This window comes from Colias eurytheme, chromosome 18 (assembly GCF_061535395.1).
Source record: "Colias eurytheme isolate Ceu_HAF_F1 chromosome 18, ilColEury1 Martin Lab GWU primary, whole genome shotgun sequence".
NCBI classification, from domain to species: domain Eukaryota; kingdom Metazoa; phylum Arthropoda; class Insecta; order Lepidoptera; family Pieridae; genus Colias; species Colias eurytheme.
The window spans coordinates 3,461,515-3,486,194 of NC_142997.1; the positions used below are offsets into that span (position 1 = coordinate 3,461,515).

The 24,680-nt window shown below is 35.1% G+C and overlaps 1 protein-coding gene across 1 annotated transcript in view; it reads right to left on the reverse strand.

Moving 5' to 3' along the window:
• The window catches only part of sas (stranded at second transmembrane protein), a 33,446-nt gene extending 8,766 nt beyond the window's left edge, over nt 1-24,680 (reverse strand). Inside the window, exons 1-3 of the mRNA XM_090112621.1 lie at nt 24,495-24,680; nt 15,061-15,180; nt 173-639 (exon numbers count right to left, since the gene is read on the reverse strand). Coding sequence (XP_089968747.1) covers nt 173-639; nt 15,061-15,169 — 576 coding nt within the window. The 5' untranslated portion in view covers nt 15,170-15,180; nt 24,495-24,680. The remainder of the gene's footprint in view (nt 1-172; nt 640-15,060; nt 15,181-24,494) is intronic.

Below are 24,680 nucleotides of genomic sequence, written 5' to 3' on the forward strand. Positions count from 1 at the left end.
CGCGAGTTACCAATACCCCATTTTGGCTTGTTTGAAAATATTTGTTTGTCCGCAAATACTTCAAATAGCAACATTTCATAAATAGCATCGTTATTATGAGCGAGTAGGACATCAACGCAATCGTGGAATTACAACACAAGTTATTACAATTACATATTAGGTAGGTACATACCTTATACGTTACTTCGTTCACTTTGCAAGTTTCTATCTCATCAGATTTATCCATATTAAGCATAGGATGAAACGGCGCTTGAAGATTGGAATAAAATTTATCCGGAATGTGATTTTGTTTTCTTTCTTGTACCAATATTTTCGGAGGCTCATCATCATCATCGCCGTCCATATTTACATCACTTAAATCATCTATATTCTTCTTTGGTTCTCTCTGGTTTGTTTGGTTGTGCAATGCATTGGCAAAATTTTGTAACTCGTCTACGTTTAAATTAAGTAGTCTAGGCTTAGGTTTAACTATTGTTTCGGTTACTTCATTTTGCTCTGTGGTAATTTCGACTGTCTTATTTTCGTTTATTCTTGGAGTCGATCTTGTCGGAGTTGCAGCAGTCGTAGTTGGTCGCACTTCTTTTATCGAAGGTGTGGTTACGACAGACTGGCCGTCTTCATCGTCGCTAACTAATTTACCTGAAAATAAATATCATATTATTTTTAATTTACGAGCCAATTAATCTGTGTGCAACTTAGTTTAAGGGGTGATTGCACGTCTTAAATAAAAAAGAGCCTGTGTGCCGAGCACACGTGTCAGAAGTAAAACTTCTATGGCAAGATTCTAAGATACCAAAATCTTCGCCTTACTCCATGACGTGACGGTATGGCCATGACGCAACCTTGCAATTTTACTGAACGCGCCTAAAGAAGTTTCACTTTAAAAATTCCCCTTCACAGATTAGGAAAAATTTCAAATGGCTCTACATTTATTATCTTAACATAAAATATAAATAACAGTTCAATGCAGATGAACCCAGCTAGAGTACCTAGTCAGTATGACAGAAATGAAAGCGAACTTCGTTTGCTTATCCTACTAATATTATAAATGTGAAAGTATGCTTATTTAGATGCTCGTTATTCAATCACACAATTACGTTAGAAAAGAAATAAATTTGACACTTATGAGAAGCTTATAAGTTGATCTAATACACAAAATGAAATCCCATATCAACTACCAAGCATGAATTTATGCGCATATTGCTTAGCAAATAAAATATCTTTATCCGCTTGTAATAAAACAATGTTATACCAAGGAATGTGACTAGTTATAAATTATTTTCGTTCATGTAATGTTACGGTTATGAGTTCGAACTTCGAAGTCTTACACGCTCAGCTGGCTTAAAGCCGCGTGATGAAAAATCGGCCTTTGCTTCGGATCCGTTATCTTAAATCAATATAACCGTTATAATAATAAAATTGATGTTGTTTGTAACGTTTTTTTGGTTCACTAAACCATTTAGATGAGATTTGTTTATAGATAAACGAAATAAAGTTAATTGTTGGTTTAACGATTTAAAATTTAAATCAATCTATACTAATATTATAATGCTGAAGAGTTTGTTTTTTTGAACGCGCTAATCTCAGCAACTACTGGCCGATTTGAAAAAAATTTCTGTGTTAAGGCTGGTTCACACTTTGATTAGTGCGAGTGCAGGTGATTAGTGTGAGTGCAGGTGTGTAGTGCGAGTAGTGTCCAATTCAACTGCGAGTGCAGGTGATTAGTGCGAGTGCAGGACAATGGTGAAATTCGCGACGCTACACACTACGCTAAACACTAAACACTAAACACTCCTGTCCAGACGTGTTTAGGCAGGCACACTGCGAGTGAGGGGGAAGGGAGGGCGCGCGGGACGTGGCTACTCGCAGTCCACTCGCAAAAAAATAGAACACGCTTCTATTCACTTTACTACACAGCCTACTAAACACTCGCACTAAACAGTCGCTGTCCACACGTAGTACTACTCATCACCTGCACTCGCACTAATCAAAGTGTGAACCAGCCATTAGATCACGCTCAGACCAACATGAGCGGAGCCAAGCGCGTGAAACCACGTGGCGCAGCTAGTAAAAATATTAAAAAAAAAATATGAATCAGTACATCTTTACAATCATGACATTAATAACCTTTACATTCTTTTACGATGTCGAATGTTGCCATGACAATAAATCACGAATAATCAAGGTTATTTAACTACACTTCAATTTAATTGGTGCATCCTGTTTATATAATGTACTCGTAGATAATACTATTAACACGATTTCTTGTATTTGATTTTACGCGAATACAATAATTACTATTCATTTAGAAATCGCAAATACAAATTAAATCTCGATTTATTCAGGGCAAATACGGTTTGATTGGTCAGGCATAATCACGCTCTATGTAGAGTTCAAAATATTGTTATAAATGGTGATTTAAAAATCCGTCCAAAATCTTTAGTCTTCACAATTACAATATTTTAGAGTTTATACATAATTTAATAAACACGAAACCACTCAAATTAATGTAAATATAATAATTACCTTAATAAATATATTAGCTCTATTAATATGAATGCCTTCATTAAGTTAATTTACGTAATTTTAATAACATTTTATATAAATAATTATTGTTAATATACTTTTATTTAACTTTCTATCCGTACACAATATTTTTATTTTTTATAATCTGTTTTGTAAATATAAAATAACAATAGCTCATTGCTCTAGTACAAAAAATTTTACTGCTTATTACATTGTAGAGAAGATTTGCCTTTGAAGAATTGCCTTAAAATTTTATATAAACCCTAATATATGATTTCCTTGACAATAAAGAAGACTATCAGACTTTAATGTATAAGTCTGAGAGCTTTTTGATTTCTCTTCATCAGACAAGTCAATAACTGCGTTAAAAACAACCGACTTCAAACTTGCACTTGCAACATTTACAAATACAGACAAAAATGCTCATTTAAAATAAAAACTACTGGGCCTATCCGAATAAAATTTTTATGGGACCAATTCGACACCATCCCACATCGAACAAAAAAAGAATCACGTAAATCGGTTCAGAAACCACGGAGTAATCGGTGTACATACATAAAAAAAAAAAAAAACATACCGGCCGAATTGATAACCTTCTCCTTTTTTTTGAAGTCGGTTAAAAATGAACAAGACTTAATTTTCGTAACGTAATAAAATACTGGAAACTCATAACACTTAAAAGAGAAACTCCAAGCAAATTTTCACTATTAAAAATCATGATTAGGTACAATTGACTATTAATACTACTTCCTCTATTTCATAATTACGACTTAACATCATTAATGAGGTTTTTGTGGAACTAAGCAGTTACAATAATTACACATTACAATCTAGGACTGCATAAGTAAGAATTAAGTAAGTCGTTTGCCTGAATAACTTAAGTTAGTATTTATGTTAAACATCCCGTATTTAAATATATGAAAAGTGTTTGTAAACAACAAAAACGACCTTCTGAAGACTGTTGTTGTAAGTTTTGTTATAATATATCTTATATTAATTAATAAATTGTAATAAACGTGTTGAATTATTAATTGAAACCTTGTTAAGGTCGTTGTGGTGCAAAATATTGATCTACATAACAAGTTTCTGTTGTACACTAGCTTTTAGTCGTGGTGTGATATTTTTCAGATAACAGTAGGTACCTACACTAACTTACTGCCAAAATTATCTCCTCGCAAAAATAATTTCATTCAACTGCGCTATTCTGACCGAAAAAAGGCTTTGAAATATACAATCACAAATCTTACAATACACCATAATTGAGTATTGATATTGTAACACATTTTTAGGTTATATTTTGCAATAAGAATCAGTTCCAATATTTGAAATTATGTGCATTGTGATGTGACAATATTAATTTCGCAACAGTGAAAACCCTGACGAATCAATGAATAAGTGGACACGTAAGTCTACACAAGCTAATGTTGCGTAAAAGAGGTAAGTATCCGGCTGGGGTGCTCACGCGTGACCAAGTGTGCAGTTTGGTGGTTAGGGCTGTAAATAAGTTATCCTACTACTATTATAAAGGCGAAAGTTTGTAAGTATGGATGTATGGATGTATGGATGTTTGTTACTCTTTCACGTAAAAACTACTGAACCGATTACAATGAAATTTAGCACACATATAGAGGGTAACTTGGATTAACACATAGGATAGGTTTTATCCCGGAAATCCCACGGGAACGGGAACTATGCGGGTTTTCCTTTGAAAACGCGGGTGAAGCCGCGGGCGGAAATCTAGTATTTAATTAAATTTACATATTTTGAATTATTGCATTTATCGTCACAATGAAATTAATGTGCCGAGGACGTATCAATTACATAAAAAACTGAATTATTGCTTTGATGTTATCAAAACAAGTTTGGGGTATTTATTGCTCCAATATACTATGTATACTTGCTACAATATTAAACTAAGCTTTGACATTGTTAATTTTCAAATAATATACTATGTATATTGATAATATGAACAAATTGACTTTATTGTTTAAGGACGCGTTTACGAATCTGACAAAAATACGCAGTTTTTCGGTGCATTTTGCGGCGAAATAGTACAAAACCAAATTTAACTAATAATTACCATAAATAGATTACTCCTTAATCTTTAAATGGTACTATATTTTAAGTCGAAAATTTTGGTTTATAATATTGAAAAAAATAATTTCCGTTGCCTCTTCACCCAAAATTGACAATATCGTGCTGAATAAACGAACATTTTTCTTGTATTTAATAAAACAAATTGATTTATTTAAAAATATTTTAAGTAAGTAGACATGTCTAACTCAAAAAGGTACTAGATAAAACTATCAAAATGTTACAAATAGGCTGAGAAAAAAATTAAAATCAAATCTTATTTTTTCACATATTTAGCTGTAACGCGTGATACTTATTGCATTGAAATAAGGGTTATTTTATTTGTCACTACCTTGAATTATTGCAACACAATTTGTAATGAAATATTTTAGTAATTTAGTCTGCGCTCAGCCGCCGTTGTGAGTAGACACTGTGACGCTTGTAAGCAGCTCCTCGTTTACGAAAAGATCACTGTACGAATACAAAATATTTCACCTAATAAACTTGATCCTTCACGCATTTATTTTATTTATAGATTTTATACTTATGGGATTATAAATTTCATATTTAGTTTCTGACTTGATGGAGTGACCTGAAGGTGTACTTCGAAGACGGCTACTGGAACTAATAAACGATTAGAGCTAGGTATGCCGAGTTTGGGCTCGTTTTGTTAGTTATGTTGAGACCTTACCTCCGGACTTGATGGAGTGACCTGAAGGTGTACTTCGAAGACGGCTACTGGAACTAATAGACGAGTAGAGCTAGGTATGCCGAGTTTGGGCTCGTTTTGTTAGTTATGTTGAGACCTTACCTCCGGACTTGATGGAGTGACCTGAAGGTGTACTTCGAAGACGGCTACTGGAACTAATAAACGATTAGAGCTAGGTATGCCGAGTTTGGGCTCGTTTTGTTAGTTATGTTGAGACCTTACCTCCGGACTTGATGGAGTGACCTGAAGGTGTACTTCGAAGACGGCTACTGGAACTAATAGACGAGTAGAGCTAGGTATGCCGAGTTTGGGCTCGTTTTGTTAGTTATGTTGAGACCTTACCTCCGGACTTGATGGAGTGACCTGAAGGTGTACTTCGAAGACGGCTACTGGAACTAATAGACGAGTAGAGCTAGGTATGCCGAGTTTGGGCTCGTTTTGTTAGTTACGTTGAGACCTTACCTCCGGACTTGATGGAGTGACCTGAAGGTGTACTTCGAAGACGGCTACTGGAACTAATAGACGAGTAGAGCTAGGTATGCCGAGTTTGGGCTCGTTTTGTTAGTTACGTTGAGACCTTACCTCCGGACTTGATGGAGTGACCTGAAGGTGTACTTCGAAGACGGCTACTGGAACTAATAGACGAGTAGAGCTAAGTATGCCGAGTTTGGGCTCGTTTTGTTAGTTACGTTGAGACCTTATCTCCGGACTTGATGGAGTGACCTGAAGGTGTACTTCGAAGACGGCTACTGGAACTAATAGACGAGTAGAGCTAGGTGTGCCGAGTTTGGGCTCGTTTTGTTAGTTTTGTCGAGACCTTACCTCCGGACTTGATGGAGTGACCTGAAGGTGTACTTCGAAGACGGCTACTGGAACTAATAAACGATTAGAGCTAGGTATGCCGAGTTTGGGCTCGTTTTGTTAGTTATGTTGAGACCTTACCTCCGGACTTGATGGAGTGACCTGAAGGTGTACTTCGAAGACGGCTACTGGAACTAATAGACGAGTAGAGCTAGGTATGCCGAGTTTGGGCTCGTTTTGTTAGTTACGTTGAGACCTTACCTCCGGACTTGATGGAGTGACCTGAAGGTGTACTTCGAAGACGGCTACTGGAACTAATAGACGAGTAGAGCTAAGTATGCCGAGTTTGGGCTCGTTTTGTTAGTTACGTTGAGACCTTATCTCCGGACTTGATGGAGTGACCTGAAGGTGTACTTCGAAGACGGCTACTGGAACTAATAGACGAGTAGAGCTAGGTGTGCCGAGTTTGGGCTCGTTTTGTTAGTTTTGTCGAGACCTTACCTCCGGACTTGATGGAGTGACCTGAAGGTGTACTTCGAAGACGGCTACTGGAACTAATAAACGATTAGAGCTAGGTATGCCGAGTTTGGGCTCGTTTTGTTAGTTATGTTGAGACCTTACCTCCGGACTTGATGGAGTGACCTGAAGGTGTACTTCGAAGACGGCTACTGGAACTAATAGACGAGTAGAGCTAGGTATGCCGAGTTTGGGCTCGTTTTGTTAGTTATGTTGAGACCTTACCTCCGGACTTGATGGAGTGACCTGAAGGTGTACTTCGAAGACGGCTACTGGAACTAATAGACGAGTAGAGCTAGGTGTGCCGAGTTTGGGCTCGTTTTGTTAGTTATGTCGAGACCTTACCTCCGGACTTGATGGAGTGACCTGAAGGTGTACTTCGAAGACGGCTACTGGAACTAATAAACGATTAGAGCTAGGTATGCCGAGTTTGGGCTCGTTTTGTTAGTTATGTTGAGACCTTACCTCCGGACTTGATGGAGTGACCTGAAGGTGTACTTCGAAGACGGCTACTGGAACTAATAGACGAGTAGAGCTAGGTATGCCGAGTTTGGGCTCGTTTTGTTAGTTATGTTGAGACCTTACCTCCGGACTTGATGGAGTGACCTGAAGGTGTACTTCGAAGACAGCTACTGGAACTAATAGACGAGTAGAGCTAGGTATGCCGAGTTTGGGCTCGTTTTGTTAGTAACGTTGAGACCTTACCTCCGGACTTGATGGAGTGACCTGAAGGTGTACTTCGAAGACGGCTACTGGAACTAATAGACGAGTAGAGCTAGGTATGCCGAGTTTGGGCTCGTTTTGTTAGTTATGTTGAGACCTTACCTCCGGACTTGATGGAGTGACCTGAAGGTGTACTTCGAAGACGGCTACTGGAACTAATAGACGAGTAGAGCTAAGTATGCCGAGTTTGGGCTCGTTTTGTTAGTTACGTTGAGACCTTACCTCCGGACTTGATGGAGTGACCTGAAGGTGTACTTCGAAGACGGCTACTGGAACTAATAGACGAGTAGAGCTAGGTATGCCGAGTTTGGGCTCGTTTTGTTAGTTACGTTGAGACCTTACCTCCGGACTTGATGGAGTGACCTGAAGGTGTACTTCGAAGACGGCTACTGGAACTAATAGACGAGTAGAGCTAGGTATGCCGAGTTTGGGCTCGTTTTGTTAGTTACGTTGAGACCTTACCTCCGGACTTGATGGAGTGACCTGAAGGTGTACTTCGAAGACGGCTACTGGAACTAATAGACGAGTAGAGCTAGGTATGCCGAGTTTGGGCTCGTTTTGTTAGTTACGTTGAGACCTTACCTCCGGACTTGATGGAGTGACCTGAAGGTGTACTTCGAAGACGGCTACTGGAACTAATAGACGAGTAGAGCTAGGTATGCCGAGTTTGGGCTCGTTTTGTTAGTTACGTTGAGACCTTACCTCCGGACTTGATGGAGTGACCTGAAGGTGTACTTCGAAGACGGCTACTGGAACTAATAGACGAGCTGAGCTAGGTGTGCCGAGTAACCAAGTAAGTAAGTACACCTGCAAATGTAGTAGTAAGACTCAAAACGTAAAATTGATGCGCGTCAATTTGTATATGCGTCCTTAATATTTTAAATAATTGTACAAACAAACACCGACCGCGCAGCTGAGCGGCGTTGTGTGCGTGCGTCAAGCTTGCGTACGTACATGAACGGGAGGCGAGGCCAAGCGCTCCGCGTACATACAAACGGCGCGATGTACCTTACTTCGAAAATAACTTACTTTTCTCTTTATATACTATGCTCTGTATCATGCAATAATCTACTCGGTAAATTTTAATGCAATGGATTCCTTTTGTGCTAAAAATTAATATATTTTTCTTTAATCTTACCATCTACTATGTACCTACACTCAATTATCTATCAAATTTTTAACATAGATTTTTATACGTTTTAGTCACATGACATCACACGCAGCAAACAGGCCACATGTTTGCGATATTTGTCAAAGGGATTTTAAACGGGTTAGTAAATATCACAATTTAGTTCCAGTAGCAGTCTTCGAAGTATACCTTCAGGTCACTCCATCAAGTCCGGAGGTAAGGTCTCGACATAACTAACAAAACGAGCCCAAACTCGGCACACCTAGCTCTACTCGTCTGTTAGTTCCAGTTGCCGTCTTCGAAGTACACCTGCAGGTCACTTTATCAATTGCGGAGGTAAGGTCTCAATATAACTAACAAAATGAGCCCAAACTCGGCACACCTAGCTCAAATCGTCTAGTAGTTCCAGTAGCCGTCTTCGAAGTACACCTGCAGGTCACTCCATCAAGTCTGGAGGTAAGGTCTCAACATAACTAACAAAATGAGCCTAAACTCGGCATACCTAGCTCTACTCGTCTATTAGTTCCAGAAGCCGTCTTCGAAGTACACCTTCAGGTCACTCCATCAAGTCCGGAGGTAAGGTCTCAACGTAACTAACAAAACGAGCCCAAACTCGGCATACCTAGCTCTACTCGTCTATTAGTTCCAGTAGCCGTCTTCGAAGTACACCTTCAGGGCACTCCATCAAGTCCGGAGGTAAGGTCTCAACGTAACTAACAAAACGAGCCCAAACTCGGCATACCTAGCTCTACTCGTCTATTAGTTCCAGTAGCCGTCTTCGAAGTACACCTTCAGGTCACTCCATCAAGTCCGGAGGTAAGGTCTCAACATAACTAACAAAATGAGCCCAAACTTGGTACACGTAGCTCTAACCAACTATTAGTTCCAGTAGCCGTCTTCGAAGTACACTTTGGCAAGTACTTGTTTACCAATCAATCACTGTCCAATGAAATTAGGTAAATGGTATCTACTTTTGTGACCATTCAACGTTACAAACAAATCAAAGTAAATTAAAAAAAAAAACATGGCAATAAAAATAAGTTCAATTATCAAGTCGTGTCAGTTTAGTCATAATTTCGTCGTTTCTCGCATTTCGCTGTGTGTGTGAGCCGTGCACGTGTAGTAGTAAGACTCAAAACGTAAAATTGATGCGCGTCAATTTGTATATGCGTCCTTAAACCAAACGCATAAAACTTGTTAGCATTTATATTATTCTGATATCTATTAAAATATAATATAAAAACTGAAAGCATCTCATTTTTTCTCTTCACTCAATTATTAGGTACCTATATCCGGTGAGAATCCTGCCTTAAATTCTGTACTTATGAAGTCAAATCACGACATCTGGCAACCCTTAACCCACCTGACTGAAGGAAGTGCACAGGTGGACATCCGAAGCTTTAAAGTTTGTCAAGATTATTATGGGAACTTCCTTTGTGATAAAATTTTTATTGAATGACGTTTTTAATGCGTTTTAGTTAGGCATGTATATTGTATAATTATGTAGGTGTAGCAGTGAATATCCCATGGCAGAAACGATGATTGGTTAATAATATTTCGTATTTTGATGCAAGTTATTTAACTATATGATACAAAACTTATACGCTAAACCTTTTTTTTACAAAAATTAAACGTCGAATACGTTGCGATAAGACCGCCTGTTGTGCTCTTTGTTACTTATATTATATGTATCCTTATTTGTACTTTTCTCTGTGGTGCACAATAAAGAATTTTTGTTTGTTTGTTTGTCGAAATTATGACCTTTCAAACAGTGCTAATTTTAAATGAAAATAAATGGCACAATAACATTTCCGTTAACAAATATGATTTAAAATAAAAGCAATACAGCTGACATTTTACATCCGCGATGTCTATTTCCTTAAGTGGATAATTAATATTCCTGGCTATAAATTATATTTACACGCCAAATATACTGTTAAGTGTTAAATATTTATTCATACTATAATTTGCAATTAATTATTATAGGAAAGTGTTATATCTCTATATTACATCTTTAACAGTTCTTGCCAGTTTACCATCATTATAATATTATATTTATAATAATTAATATAGTTTAAAAATAAGTGATCCTTGATACAAAGATTGAATTAAATCCGTGAGTTTAAAGTGGGTCAAAATGTAAACAGTGTCAGTGTAAACCTTATATTAAGCTGTATACAGACATAAAGGCGAAACTAAAACACATTACTGAATTTTCTTTTCTGTCATAATTGCCCTTAAATATTAGGACGTTTACCTCACTTTCCTCGTATAATTACGAAGAACTTTAACCTACATAGCCTTGAATAGCAGCTATATCATTAAGAATCAGAAGGAATGGAGCCTCACGCTTCTCGTGGGCTGTATGGGACATCACCACGGTCGGTAACTTTCGCTTTATAGAATTAACTATTAACATTGATAGATTATAAATTAATGATAATGTAATTCAATTATTATCATAGATAGTTAAAAATAAACGTCTCTTAGTAAATATTGAACAGGTATATAACTGATATCATACATAATAATTAGTCTGAGTAGCTACGCTTGCACGCAACGGAAAATCCATCAATGGAACAGTAATGCATCTATCTACTACAAACTAAAGAATAAACAGTACTATAATAAATCCAAAACCTAAATGCAAGATTTAGCTTTAGTTCACCGATAGATCCGCTTTTTACTGAACTACTGCTTGGTGACTTTTAATCCTTGTCATTTTGTGGATTTTATACAACTTATCAACGTTTCTTTTATACATATTGTAATTTTTTATTAAGTAGTTAAGTATTATTATGGTCCATAAAAAATCTGTAACTACATTCCCAAAGAGTACGTATTGGCAGATTTTAGAGTTAGGTTACAGGTACAGTTCCACATAATCCGTCAATATAAAAATCGTCTAGAATATAACTTCCCTTTTCTTCCTATAAATCTATTCTTCTTCCGTACATCCCAAATACACCTCTCACAAAGATGTCTCCGGAATTTCCTAATGAAGTAACAAATTGACATAGCTCAATGGTCCGGAGAGATTTCACGGATCCGGCCGCGACACCGTTACGGAAAAACGATTACCTCACTGACCTGTTGCCACGTTTCTTTACTTTAACGCATTCCTTCAAAAGAAATACATACAATTTCTATTCATTGTAGTAGGGGAGCCCAGGATGCTAAATGTGGATTTACTCGAGCGTCACGGGAACCTATTAGAATTGGTAGATTAGACCATAGCGAGAAAAAAAGGTCCTATAATGTTTTCACTTTTAGCGGTGGGGAAGGGTTTTTTGATTTTTTTTAATTTAAAAAAGAAAAAAATTGGCTTGGAAATACTCAAGCGCGTTAGATATTGATATTTTGCATGCTCCAGGACGTCACTGAAAAAAAGTATACGTTAATCTGACGATTTAAGTGGCGATTTAATCGCTATGAAGAAAGGGTAAAAAATTAAAGTAATATTATTCGAGCGCGTCAGATTAATATATGGGGGGGTTAATTACAATATAAGAAGTCCCCATTTCGCTAATCTGACGATTCGAGCTCAACCTTAGGGAATTATGGATTATTCTAATTTTCCAGCGGGGCCCCTGAGCGCACCCACCAACCATAACTGCTCATATTGACTAGAGGTACTAATGAATAGCTAAGGTACCGTCCCTTATAGTAATCTGACGCGCTCGAGTAAATCCCAAAATCCCCTCTTGGCCTCCCCTACTATTGCAATGATGATGGACACGTGAGTCAATTTAAATTTGACAATGTATTTTATAGGGATAAAACATGACACAATTTAAATTAATTTGGTGATCTTATTATTTTCATGGAATTACAATTATATTTATAAATCAGCTTTCTTTCACAAAAGACACAACAGTGATGTATAAAATATAAATGAATAAGTATTTTAAAAGTGCTTATTATAGCTGCGCCTAAATTATCATATCTAATTTAATATATTCCATTTAAACATTTGTTTTCTCTAAACACTCATAATACCACGTAGCAACTATAAGTAATAGGTTCAATAATCCTTCGCCTACAGCAAAAAACGACTCAAACAAATACAACCAAAACGAGTCGGTTATGGAATGTGTTGATTCCCAAAATGGTAGCGGTGAAGTCACGATTCTACTAGCCCGCGGTTCTGCCACATTTAACATTTTTAGGGTTCCGTACCCAGCGGGTAAAACGGGACCCTATTACTGAGACTTTGTCGTTTGTCTGTCTGTCTCCAGGCTGTATCTCATAAACCGTGATAGCTAGAAAGCTGAAATTTTCACAAATGATGTGTTTCCGTTGCCGCTATAACAACAAATACTAAAAATTAAAAAAGTAAAATATTAAAGGGGGTCCCCATAGTATGGAACCCTTCGTGCGCGAGTCCGACTCGCGCTTGGCCGGTTTTATTTAATGTTCAAGCTTCAACAATTATATGGGTAGGAACGAGATTTGAGAGGAAATTACCTCATTCATATTAAAGAGAAATATCTCTTGTGCTCTACAAAATGTTATTTTGCTTGGAATTGCTGATAATGATAAGTGATAGCCGAGGTTGTCGAACCTTTTGTTTCAACATTTACTGTAAATTTCCAATCTAGATCAGCTCGTTATGGTATTGTTTTTAATTTTTATATTGAAGACATGGATCTATAGATACCTACTACTATTAGGTGTAAAGTATATTTGTTAAATTTCCTTATAGTTTTTTGCTCAATACTATTTTAAATCGAAGCTCTTTTATACGACGCGGCGTGGTTCACATCACTTTTTATTCGGTGTTGTATTTTTCCTATTAAATTTTTGTTTACGGAAAGCTCTATCTCCACTTAATAGAAACACAATACAACAAAAAATGAACAAAAACGTACGAACTTCTATCGGTATCACAAAGGTTTCAACTTTTTTGATTGCAAAAACCTTGTAATATGGCAATTATCGGCTTACGGAGAATCTTCAGTCGATTTGCCATGGACGTGCCCACGGTAAGGTCCATGAATCATTCGATTATAAATACTTTAAACTTCTCGATACATAAACATCGGGTTGGAAACCTGTTACGTTAACATAATACCTGTTGAGATGAGCTAATGGAGTTTTTGCAATGATCATATCGAGATTGTTATAACGGTTCGGAAATCGACATGTGAAAGTCATGATAAAAACTCGCTCTGACTTATCCTGATAATGCACAAATCTCCTTGCATGGATAAATCATTATAAATCTTTGAATTGTTTTGTATTTTTATTATTCGTACCTACTTTTTTGTCGTTTTTTGTCATAACACGACTCAAAAGTTCTTATTATGATACGGGACGTAAATTACTCAAATCTTAAAAAAATAATAGGAAATTCAGGTTAAAAATTTAAAATTATTATTTTTTATTCCTACTTAGTATAAACTGGTATAATTAAATTATATCCAGTGTCGCAAAGTCATTCATTATTTTCTACCTTAAATACCTACATTAGGTACATGGTCATTGAATAATAATAGGTAAGTAGTAACGACCGAACTTAAAAGCCACATTTCTATTTATTATTATTAATATTATATGGTGTGCAAGCATTTATTTACTGTCATGTAATTATCTCAAAGGCCAGAATCACCTTGACATCCTATAGATATCTACGTTTTTTCCAACATAATATTTCTATAAGCTGATAAAGTCAATATATTACAAAGATTTATCCCACGCAAGTGTTATTTGTGATTCATAATGCATTTGATTAGCATTCATATAAGGATGAGATGAACAGGAAGGTCTTTTAATATATATGCTGTAAGTAATTATTAATAGATTATTTTGTAATATAGAATCTTTTTGTTATTATTCACTGAATATTTTACAATCATCACTACATAGTTAAGATGTTAAGAACAAAGCCGTTTTATCTGTACCTATGTCCCTATGTATGCTTTAAAAGTACACAACGGATTTTGATGTGTTTTTTTAAAAGATAGAGTGGTTCAAGAGGAAGGTTTTAGGTCTAAGGACAAAGCGGGCGAACCCGCGGGCGGAAAGATAATTTACAGTTGAATAATATCTTTAGCGTAGCCTACATCTCGCGATAAAGGAATATAGAGCACATTATTTTTTAAGCTCGGCCTTATTATCTTGTTGATTAGACAATACTAAATCAATTCAGCAGATGCATGAAATACCATTTCACATAAGTACCTACATTTCGAATCTACCTCCGTAATAGTATCTAGTATCTACCTATTGACTGTATAAAAATCTTAAAGCCTGAAAGACCTCCGAACTTTCATTCGAAACATTTCGTAGGTACAAACAAATGTATGTTATTTCACTTAATATCCTACTTCCGACTAATATTTTAAATGCGAAAGTTTGTGAGGATGGATGTATGTGTATGTATGTTGTTGTTTCACGCAAATACTAATAAACCGATAACAATGAAATTTAGCACACATATATAGAGGGTAACTTGGATTAACAGTTAACACATAGGATAGGTTTTATCCCGGAAATCCCACGGGAACGGGAGCTATGCGGGTTTTTCTTTGAAAACGCGGGTGAAGCCGCGGGCGGAAAGCTAGTCTAGTATAATACTTACTAAGTTCAGTATCGCAGTCTGTATACTCGTGGTTGCAGTCGACGGTGTAGGCCGCGGCGCAGGCGACCACCGCGCACCATAGCGCCAGCGTGCGCACGCGAAGAGCCATCACCTCGCCATCTGGATCATATTTACATATATTTAATATTTCTTTGTATATTCTATTTACTACATTATAAAAGCATTGGTCAATTTATCGTATTATTGTACGTATTTTGGAGAGTTTCGAAATAGTGTAGTGTTTAGTGTCACATTATTTCACATGAGGTTTTTACAAGCAAGAAGACGGAATTACGGTATTGTGTCATCGATAGTTGTATGCTATTATGGATAAGAGTTAAGACCATAGACATATAATAATTTATGTAAAGAACAATATTTTCGTCCCTCCACCAGTCCGTCGCAGAATTACGAAGCAGGAAAACATTCTGCTAAGAGGTGCGTTAGAGACCAAAATGTTCTAATTGTTTATGTCTTAGGAGTAAAAAATTATGTATTTTTGCAGACAGTACTTTGCTATTAAAACTCAGTCCATGTACAGGAATTTAAATAACAGTAACTCAGACTCAAATGTACCTACATCACTCGTCACTTTAAACGCAACTACAGTTATTGCGTCCGGTTAAGATTCCCATTTAAAATTAACCGACAAACAACATTGTAAACTTTGTTTTTCACTGTTCTCTGACAATATCTTAGAGATCACTAAGTGATAAATCTGCCCAGTGTGCGCCTTGTACTTTGAAGAATAATATATAAAAAAATAACTATTTGGTACAAAAAACAACTTCAAAATTTATATTTTTTCGGAACTAAACTACGCAGTTTTTATACAACCTACCTAGTTATGTGTTATATTAATTTTAAATTTTTCCTAAAAATAGCTAGTAACTTGATATTAAGGAAAAAGTTAAAATTATTGGGCAAGTTTTATTTGTTAGGCAAGTGTTTGAACAATCGTAATCCCAAATGATACGTAAAAAGAACAAAAAATGATAATACTCTTGCAATCATGTAAGGAATAATTGTTTCCCATTTGTCTTTATATAAATAATGCAAACGGTACTATAGAGTATAGAATAATAGCACAGACTTAGATTATGGATTGGTCTCCGCGCGCGCGCTACGACTAGATACCGCCGGCGTACTTGAAAAATGCGGCAACTAATAGTACGCCGAATTCGGCGTACCCAAGCCAGTCGTGTCACATGCATTGTGTGGAGAGGGCGAACCGATAGTTTATAAAGATTTTGAACAAAATCTGAAGTAAAATGCCTATTTGTGTCATAAAACTATTTAAAAATAATACAACAAAAAATAAGAAAGACACTAGGATCACGTACCATCACTAAAGTTTCGTATTAATCGAAATTTCTCCTTTACATCGAAAATTTTTTCTACGAAAATACGACGCCATACAGTGTTGCCGTACTGCATATCCAAAAAATACACGTGGTTGAGGAAATCTTTTAGCAATAATTTGAACTTTTTTTTTAATACTATTACTAACGCATGTATAAAAAAGTATAATAACAATAATTTATTTCTGTTTAACCATGTTTAACTGACTCATATAATATGTTTTTTTTTTATTTCCGCTTTTTTACTTTTAAACAACCTTTGTGACTATAGTATAGTAGCGTCGCAAGTGGATTTGAGTCGCATGTTCATGGATTCGATTCCCGGCTAGGTCAGGATGAAAAAAAATATTTTTCAAACTTCTTTCCAAGATGCCAGATTTCCCATTTATGAGGTAAAATTTAGGTAGCTGGCAGCCCAATTCTTCACACACACTAGCGTCTTTACAAATTGCCTAACACACACTACAGAAATGAGTTGCCGCACTCGCAGAGCTATTGTTTTTAGGTGGTGCGGTATCTAGTCGTAGCGCGCGCGCGGAGACCAATCCTTCATCTAAGAGCACAGACAATAAATCTGATATGACATAACAATCATAGTATAATGTAACAATGTTACGTAGGGTAACACCTACTATTGTTAGCGTATCAATATTGTAAGATGTCACTTTCGTAGGAGGTCGTTTGTTGTGACAAAAAATTGTAACGAAATTGAATTTAAATTGATATACATACATGCTTACATGCGACATGCGTGTGTAAATTCAGGGTACTTCTTCTGAAGTATAAAGTATTGGTAGGTATATATAATATACCTGCAACCATGGACGTATAAAAAAAGACGGACGGTATATCGCTTAAACATGGAGTGAAGCTTAATAATGGCGGCGACACATCCATGTGTGTGTGCCATGTTGCCATGGCAACAGCTGTGTTGATGACAATGGCGGCTGTATTTTTTCTATAAATTTTGCCGTAATAATTTTGTCATTAAAACATAAAAGAAATAACTTGCTTCCCTGTGGAATGTAATCCCCTGTGTTTTGTTATTTAAAATTGTACTGTTGCGACACCATTTAACCACGCAAGACGGCATTTTAAATATTTTTTGTGAAACAGTGACGCAGTTAATCAGTCGGTAGTTCACGACGTAATGGCGGCTGACTAGCTTACTATGGTGAGAGTGTGTGCGTGTTCATTGTCTTTACACGATCGCTAGCTTACTACGGTGGCTTCACGTTGTTTGTTCGTAAAACGGCGTCCGTCTTTTTTTATACGTCCATGCCTGCAACGTAATCTTTTTTAAATGAGCATTGAAGCAGGTCATCTCGATAAACACAAGGAACAAGAAAATATCTTAATTTTATTTAAAAGAGACAATTTCTAGTGCTTAGAAAGTCCCCTAAAAACGTGTGAATACACGGTTTACTTGCCGAAACCCAATTTACTTTGAATGGTAATTGGTACACGCATTGTTTAGTTTGGTAATAAAACAGAAAACACAAGACTGTTTATGTCTTTATTTCATTCTTTTACCTACTTTCCAAACGTAGATCATACAGACTATAGTACTTAGGTACCCTTTATTTAAAATTCGCAAGTAAACGCATTCAACATTAAATAAAACATAAGCAACGTATCGCAAAACATAAGTAGTTAGGAATTACGTGTTTTTCTTTAGTCAATAGGTAACAATGAAAACATATTCTCATAATACATTAATAAGTATATTTAATTAAATAGATAAATAGGGGCATATTGACACTGTAATATGGACTTAAATATTTAAAAAGCTGTGCAAACAATTAAGCAATTCTTACTTTTACAGCAATAAATATTATATTCTTAACAATTTACTGTCCAATTTACCTTTTTAATTGCTTCCCATGTCTCTAACAAGCACACATAATGACATTATCTTTTCGTTTTACAAGTTCATTATAAGTTTATGGCGGAACGAATATTATACTAGCAGTTCTTTGAATTAAGCACTCAATATAGAAATTGTTAGACAAAAAGCGAAGTAAGCGAATATTTTCTCAGTTCTCACAGTTGTGAAGTGGCTCGTTGAACTCGGCACACGTGACATGAAATCGAGCTACCGATGTATTACCTCTCAAGCTTACACGCTATTGTTTAAAATTGACGCATCAAAATGGTCCATTAAATTGTCCTAATTGATCAACTAATGGAAATCATATGTATTTGTTGTAATTGTGATGTGCGCATGTGAACTTTGGGACGACGTTTAAAATGTATAAAAGAGCTTTTAATTATTTAATTTATTACTCTAAATAAATTTGTATGCAGCTGTTAAACCTGATATAATCAAGATATTTTTTTAATTAACTTAGAGAGGTTTGTAATGCAACATGATTTATAAAAATCAAACCTTCTAAACTTCGATACTTATTTCATTAAGAGCTAGCGCGCACCACGACTTTCTGCAGCGTGATTATTTTATCGCAGAAATACAACGTATGAGTTACTATGACAATGCGCGCACATGCGATTAAATAATCACAGCGATTTTAAAATTGTGATTTGTCACATTTTGCTGCGATTGCTCGCGACGCGATTGTCGCGAAAATCAAATGCAGAATATGAAATTGTATGGTACCGCGCGCACTGCGATAATAAAATCGCACACTCGGGCCCGGCCGGCACTTCACTTGTGTTTCGTCTGTCCAACAGTAAACATCGTAGTTATATAGGTAGGTACTGTTTGGTAAACATGAACTCAGTAATCTGTCAAAAGTTTGAATTTATTTATTTAACACTTTATTGTGCAAGAAACAAAATATAACTAAGTACATAAAAGTTACAATAATAAAAAAAAGCGCAATGGGCGGCCTTTTGGCGGAATTTTCATTCTATAATAGCCAAAGAATTTTTTGGGATACATCCGAAGTTCATTGCATTTCTGATAAAAGAAACCATTGACAATTCTATCTGCTGTAAAAGGATGAGTCCAATATTGACGAATTTTCTTTTTTTTTTCTTATCCTCCGAAGTAGTAAATAAAGACAAGCAACTTGTACGAAATCAATGATGAAGTGAGTAATGATCACTATTAAATTATCGCTGTGCGCGCACCGTACTCTCTGCGATTTTCTACAGCGCGATTTTGAAATCGTGTCGCAAAAATTAAAATCGTGGTGCGCGCTTGGCCTAACATGATTTACTTATTCGCTTTTGCGACTTATTTTTAATTTATTAGTTTCTTAAGCTTAAAACAGAATTAATGATCTTTTTACACACGAGATTAGTTCAAGCACTTGCTAAACAAACTGATAATGTAATTGCAAGCTATTTTGTTCGGTTTCAACAGAAGTGTATTCACACGGCTACAAAGGCTCTCGAGGTTTTTTTTCATCTAATCGGTCGGTTTCGTAACTTATTGTTTGGTAAGAAATAAGCATTGTTAGTTTGTCTACATGCATATTTGATTACTCAATAAAATTAACTGGATACCTACTTACAAAGTACTGTTTAATGATAAAATCATGATCGATGATTGTTTTGTTTTTATAACCTTAAAATTACGAAGGTCACAAATGTAACTGTTTGTTATCTATACTAATATTATAAAGCTGAAGAGTTTGTTTGTTTGTTTGAACGCGCTAATCTCAGGAACGAGGTCCGTTTTGAAAAATACTTTCGGTGTTAGATAGCCCATTTATCGAGGAAGGCTATAATATATCATCACGCTAAGATCAACAGGAGCGGAGCACCGCGGTTAAAACCGCGGGGAACAGCTAGTAAAGTATAAACTTATAACTAAAATTATCATTGAGTTTAATCGTTCGTTAAAAATCAAAACATGGGCTCACATTTTAAGACAATTACTCAGGTAGATTGAGATTAAAAGGTGATGATAGATAAAAGTTTGTTGGAGTTTTTTAGTTATAAAAAACTGTATCCGCGTTATCGTGGGGTCTCGAAAACTTACCTGAATTTTACGACAGCAATCAAGAGCTACAAGGATAAACTTTTATCCAGCTTTATATTATCGAGGTAAAGACAAGAGTTCAATGAGTTTGTTTTATAAAACTGCATGATTTTTGCACGATGCTTACGACAAATATATGACTTTTACATTTATCTTGATAATATACCTACTTGTAGAAACTTTAGGACTAGGCATATTCTCGATTTTAAACTTTAATACAGGATTATATAAGACTTCTTCTTATATTAATATTAAAAATAGTTTATAGCGATAAAATTTGATCATATGTTTGCCGTGATGAAACTCAAAAACTATTAAACCGATTTTAAATTTATTTTATCATTTGGAAGTTAGCTCTCCATCGAGCGCCATTATTTTTACTTCAGCACGGGCGAAGCTGGTACAAACGGCTAGTTTGTTAAACACAGCGTTTATAAACGCAAATTCACACAGCAAGATGACCAATAAAACGTGTTCATAATTAATATCTCGTTGGCAGTTGCAATAGATGTGCAATAAGGTCACTTTCTCCACATCTGACCACACTTTCAATGGCCGCGTGAACTAGACAGAGATTGTTTCTTTGATATAAGGATGTGGTTTGTTTTCCGTTACAAAATATAAACTGTATTTATCAAAATTAGTAATTACGTAAAAATGTTGACACATTTGTGTAGAGTCAAAAGTTCTGTGTGGATAAATAACTTTTTCGTTAATTTCGTTTAAACTTTCGTTGCATTTAATAATTTGATTAGGTTAGTGTTTTAAACTATCCTGTCCCTGCAATCCTTCCAATTTCATATTTCCTTTAAATATTTATTTACAGAGTATCTTTACTTTACACCTACCTACCATAGTCCATAACCCACTGCAAAGCTGAACAAATTAAGAAAGGTCCCAAACGTTTTGATGAATACCACCCGAATTAAATGTATCGATTACCTTAATAGCATGTTATATCCACATAAAATTAAATATAAATTGTATGAACAATCTCATTAAAAATATAAATTATGTAGCGTTATATATAATTTATATCAGTCTATATTATACGTGCGTGTTAAATAATATCGTTACCGCGGTGTGCAGCAACAAACACACAAGTGTTATGTAAACCAAACGCTTTTGTGAGCAGAATACATGATAAGGTATTGTTTTCCAACCAAGTTTCGACGGTTGGGAATTTTAACTGGTTTCTTGACTTCGATATTGTTTTTGAATACAACGGTTGATCCGTATGGGAGTAGGTATATTATATAGACGATGGTACATTGTGATGTCGGACATTTACTAACTGTACACTAAAGAGATATTTCCTAGATAATTTTCACAATGGACATAAATATGATGAAACATATTCGTCAAATTACTATTGATGATTAAAGCATATTTTTAAGGACTACAGAAGGTGGCACCGAGTAGGACGATATTTTTATAAAAGATTTAAAGACAATATTAAATAATTTGGAAAATCCAAAAGTGCACGCCTCTAATTTTTTTTTAATAATTATTTATTAATTATTATTTTTGTTTATTTAATAACAATTAAACCACATCGAATCAGACCCTGAAAAATGAAAGGGTTCTATTCCTGAGCATACTCAAGCGTAAGAGAAAAAAAAAGACTCGATTAGTAAAGTATTTCGGTCGCTATCGTGTTAACAAGAAAAAGGATCCGCACATACAGACACACGGACGTCCAAGACAGAACTTTTTTAAACTGTTTTTTAACTAGTTTAAATAACAAAAATGACATCAAAAATATCATGAATGTTAAAAATAGTGTTTTTTCTTAATATGTGTGTGTATGTATTATCTTACAAGTGCAATGTATGATACATAAAGACATTTTAAGTTTGAAAAATCAGATGTTTTGCGCGAAGCGACAGTAGTACCCACCTCAACGCTTCGCTTATGAGGCGTGCAATAATTAAAAATAATAAAAATAAGTAAAGAATCTACACGTGGGCACATATTTAAATAGTAACAGCAATTTAAAAATATTCTGAAGGCACCCTTATCGTAAAAGAGATAACAAACAACCCATTTTGAATAGACAATGTACATAACGCGAAGAATGTGAATTTAAATAAAACATGGCTACAAAAGAAAAGAGAAAATGTAATTTTCCTCATAACTATTTCCTTCTAAGCAACAACTTGTTTTCCGATCGTTCTTGTAGGCAATTTCTCCCACGCTATTTACTAAATATTTCTAATATGTTGGAGAATTAGATATTACATATATGGTTAAGCCAATTTTGGTGAAGCCGTATATATGTCAACCAAATATTTGGTACTTAGAGCGTTTTATGGATGAAGCCCAAACATTCGTGTAATACTTATAATAGGGGCTCAACATATGTCGTCTGTCTTTTGGGGTTTCATACTAGGAAATACAAAGCTAATAAGCATTATTATAATTATTGTAATTATGTCTTATTTATTTAGTAAAAGAAAGAGTAAGAATAGATATTGAAACATAATTTCCATGGACCACGATCGAAACTAGATTCTTCTTTTGGGTTGTTCTGCAAACTCTAATAAAACTTTTTTAGAGAGTCTTCAGAACTTTTTATTTGTGTTTAACAGTCGATCAATTAGTTAATATAACCACAATACGTAATATTACTTTACGTTAGTGACTCAGAAAACGAAAACAATATTAAATTCTGACGTAGGTAAAATTGATCTTTCCGTGTCTAATATATCCTCATTAAAATTGATAACTTAATAAACTTAATAATATCAATGTTATTGCAAATACGTAAATTAATAACGTCATAAATATAATCTTTCAGTACCATGAACAAGCAATATTTAATAATAATTAGTGTGGAAAGCTGGAAAATCTGGAAAGTAGCAATGTAGCGCTTGTCGCAATCTAGGTAGAGTTGTAGAGTCTAGAAATCTTATAAAACACTAGCTGCTCCGCGCAGTTTCACCCCCGTGGCTCCACTCCTGTTGGTCGTAGCGTGATGATATATAGCCTATAGCCTTCCTCGATAAATGAGCTATCTAACACCGAAATAATTTTTCAAATCGGAACAGTAGTTCCCGACATTAGCGCGTACAAACAAACAAACAAACAAACTCTTCAGCTTTATAATATTAGTATAGATTTGTCGCCTATTCTTGGAACTGTATCAGAAAATAACACACGAATAGACTTTCATTAATACTGTTATCTCAAAAATTATAAAAACTAGGCCCTTTTCGGGAAGAACCGAGATAAAAACAAAAATATAATTCCTGATGGCCTCATTCAAATTTATGTACTTATTTGATAAAAAAATGAAATCTAATTTAATTTATCCATTGCAAAAAAAGAAACAAATAACATGCGGTTTTTACTTTAATACAATTAAATATATTGCATTCGAGCAATCACAATATTCCGTGTGTGTGATGAATTTTGTGTTTATTGAATAATAATTAACTAAAAGAGATATTAATAATGTAGTGTTAGATATATTTTATCTATTCTGGTATATTAAAAGTTAAAAATTGACCTCTTTATCTCTATTTTTTCTCGTTCATTTATATCGGAGGTCAAACTAAATTGGTAACTGAAGCGAAGCGAGGGTGGTCGTAAGTTATTAAGATTATTTTGTAAATGTCAAGAGCGAAATAAAAATTTGCATTCTGGTATATTAGCGGTAGCAACAATTTTTGAAAATATTTCCATCCAGATCCAGTTTTTCTCTTTATAAAGTTAACATCATTAGATTTTATGATATTTTAAAGAAAAAGATCCGTTAAAACATTTGATTAAATATTAAATTAAGTAAAATATAGTTTTAATTATTCTAAAAAAAATCTTTTAGCTTTTCTTCATAATATTACTTCTTAATAATTATTTCTTATATAATATGGGGTATATGTAAATAAATTTGTACTGCAAAAAGTTATCTAAGTAATATTGAGTATAACGAAAGAGCGGAAATATTTGCTCTATCAAGTTTATATCAAAAAATGTAGAACGAAGAAAGGTCAGATAATTTATGGTATATTTTAGACCTCAAGTAACCCAGCACAAACCGCGGCAGACGGAATGCCGACAATTCTATGAGAACCATAAGCAAGACCAATAATACCGCTATTACACGCATCACAATAACATACCGGTGGCCGTCGAAACAATCCTAGACACTTTCTAATTTCTAAAGTTATAATCCACAACACTTCACACACACGTTTATGTAAAATTATATCGGATTTCGGTAAAAGTTCTTTGTAAAAAATAGTGTAGGAGCGCGTGGTGGCATGGACGCGACGCGCGGCACTGACGGGGCCTCGACCGGTCGGAGA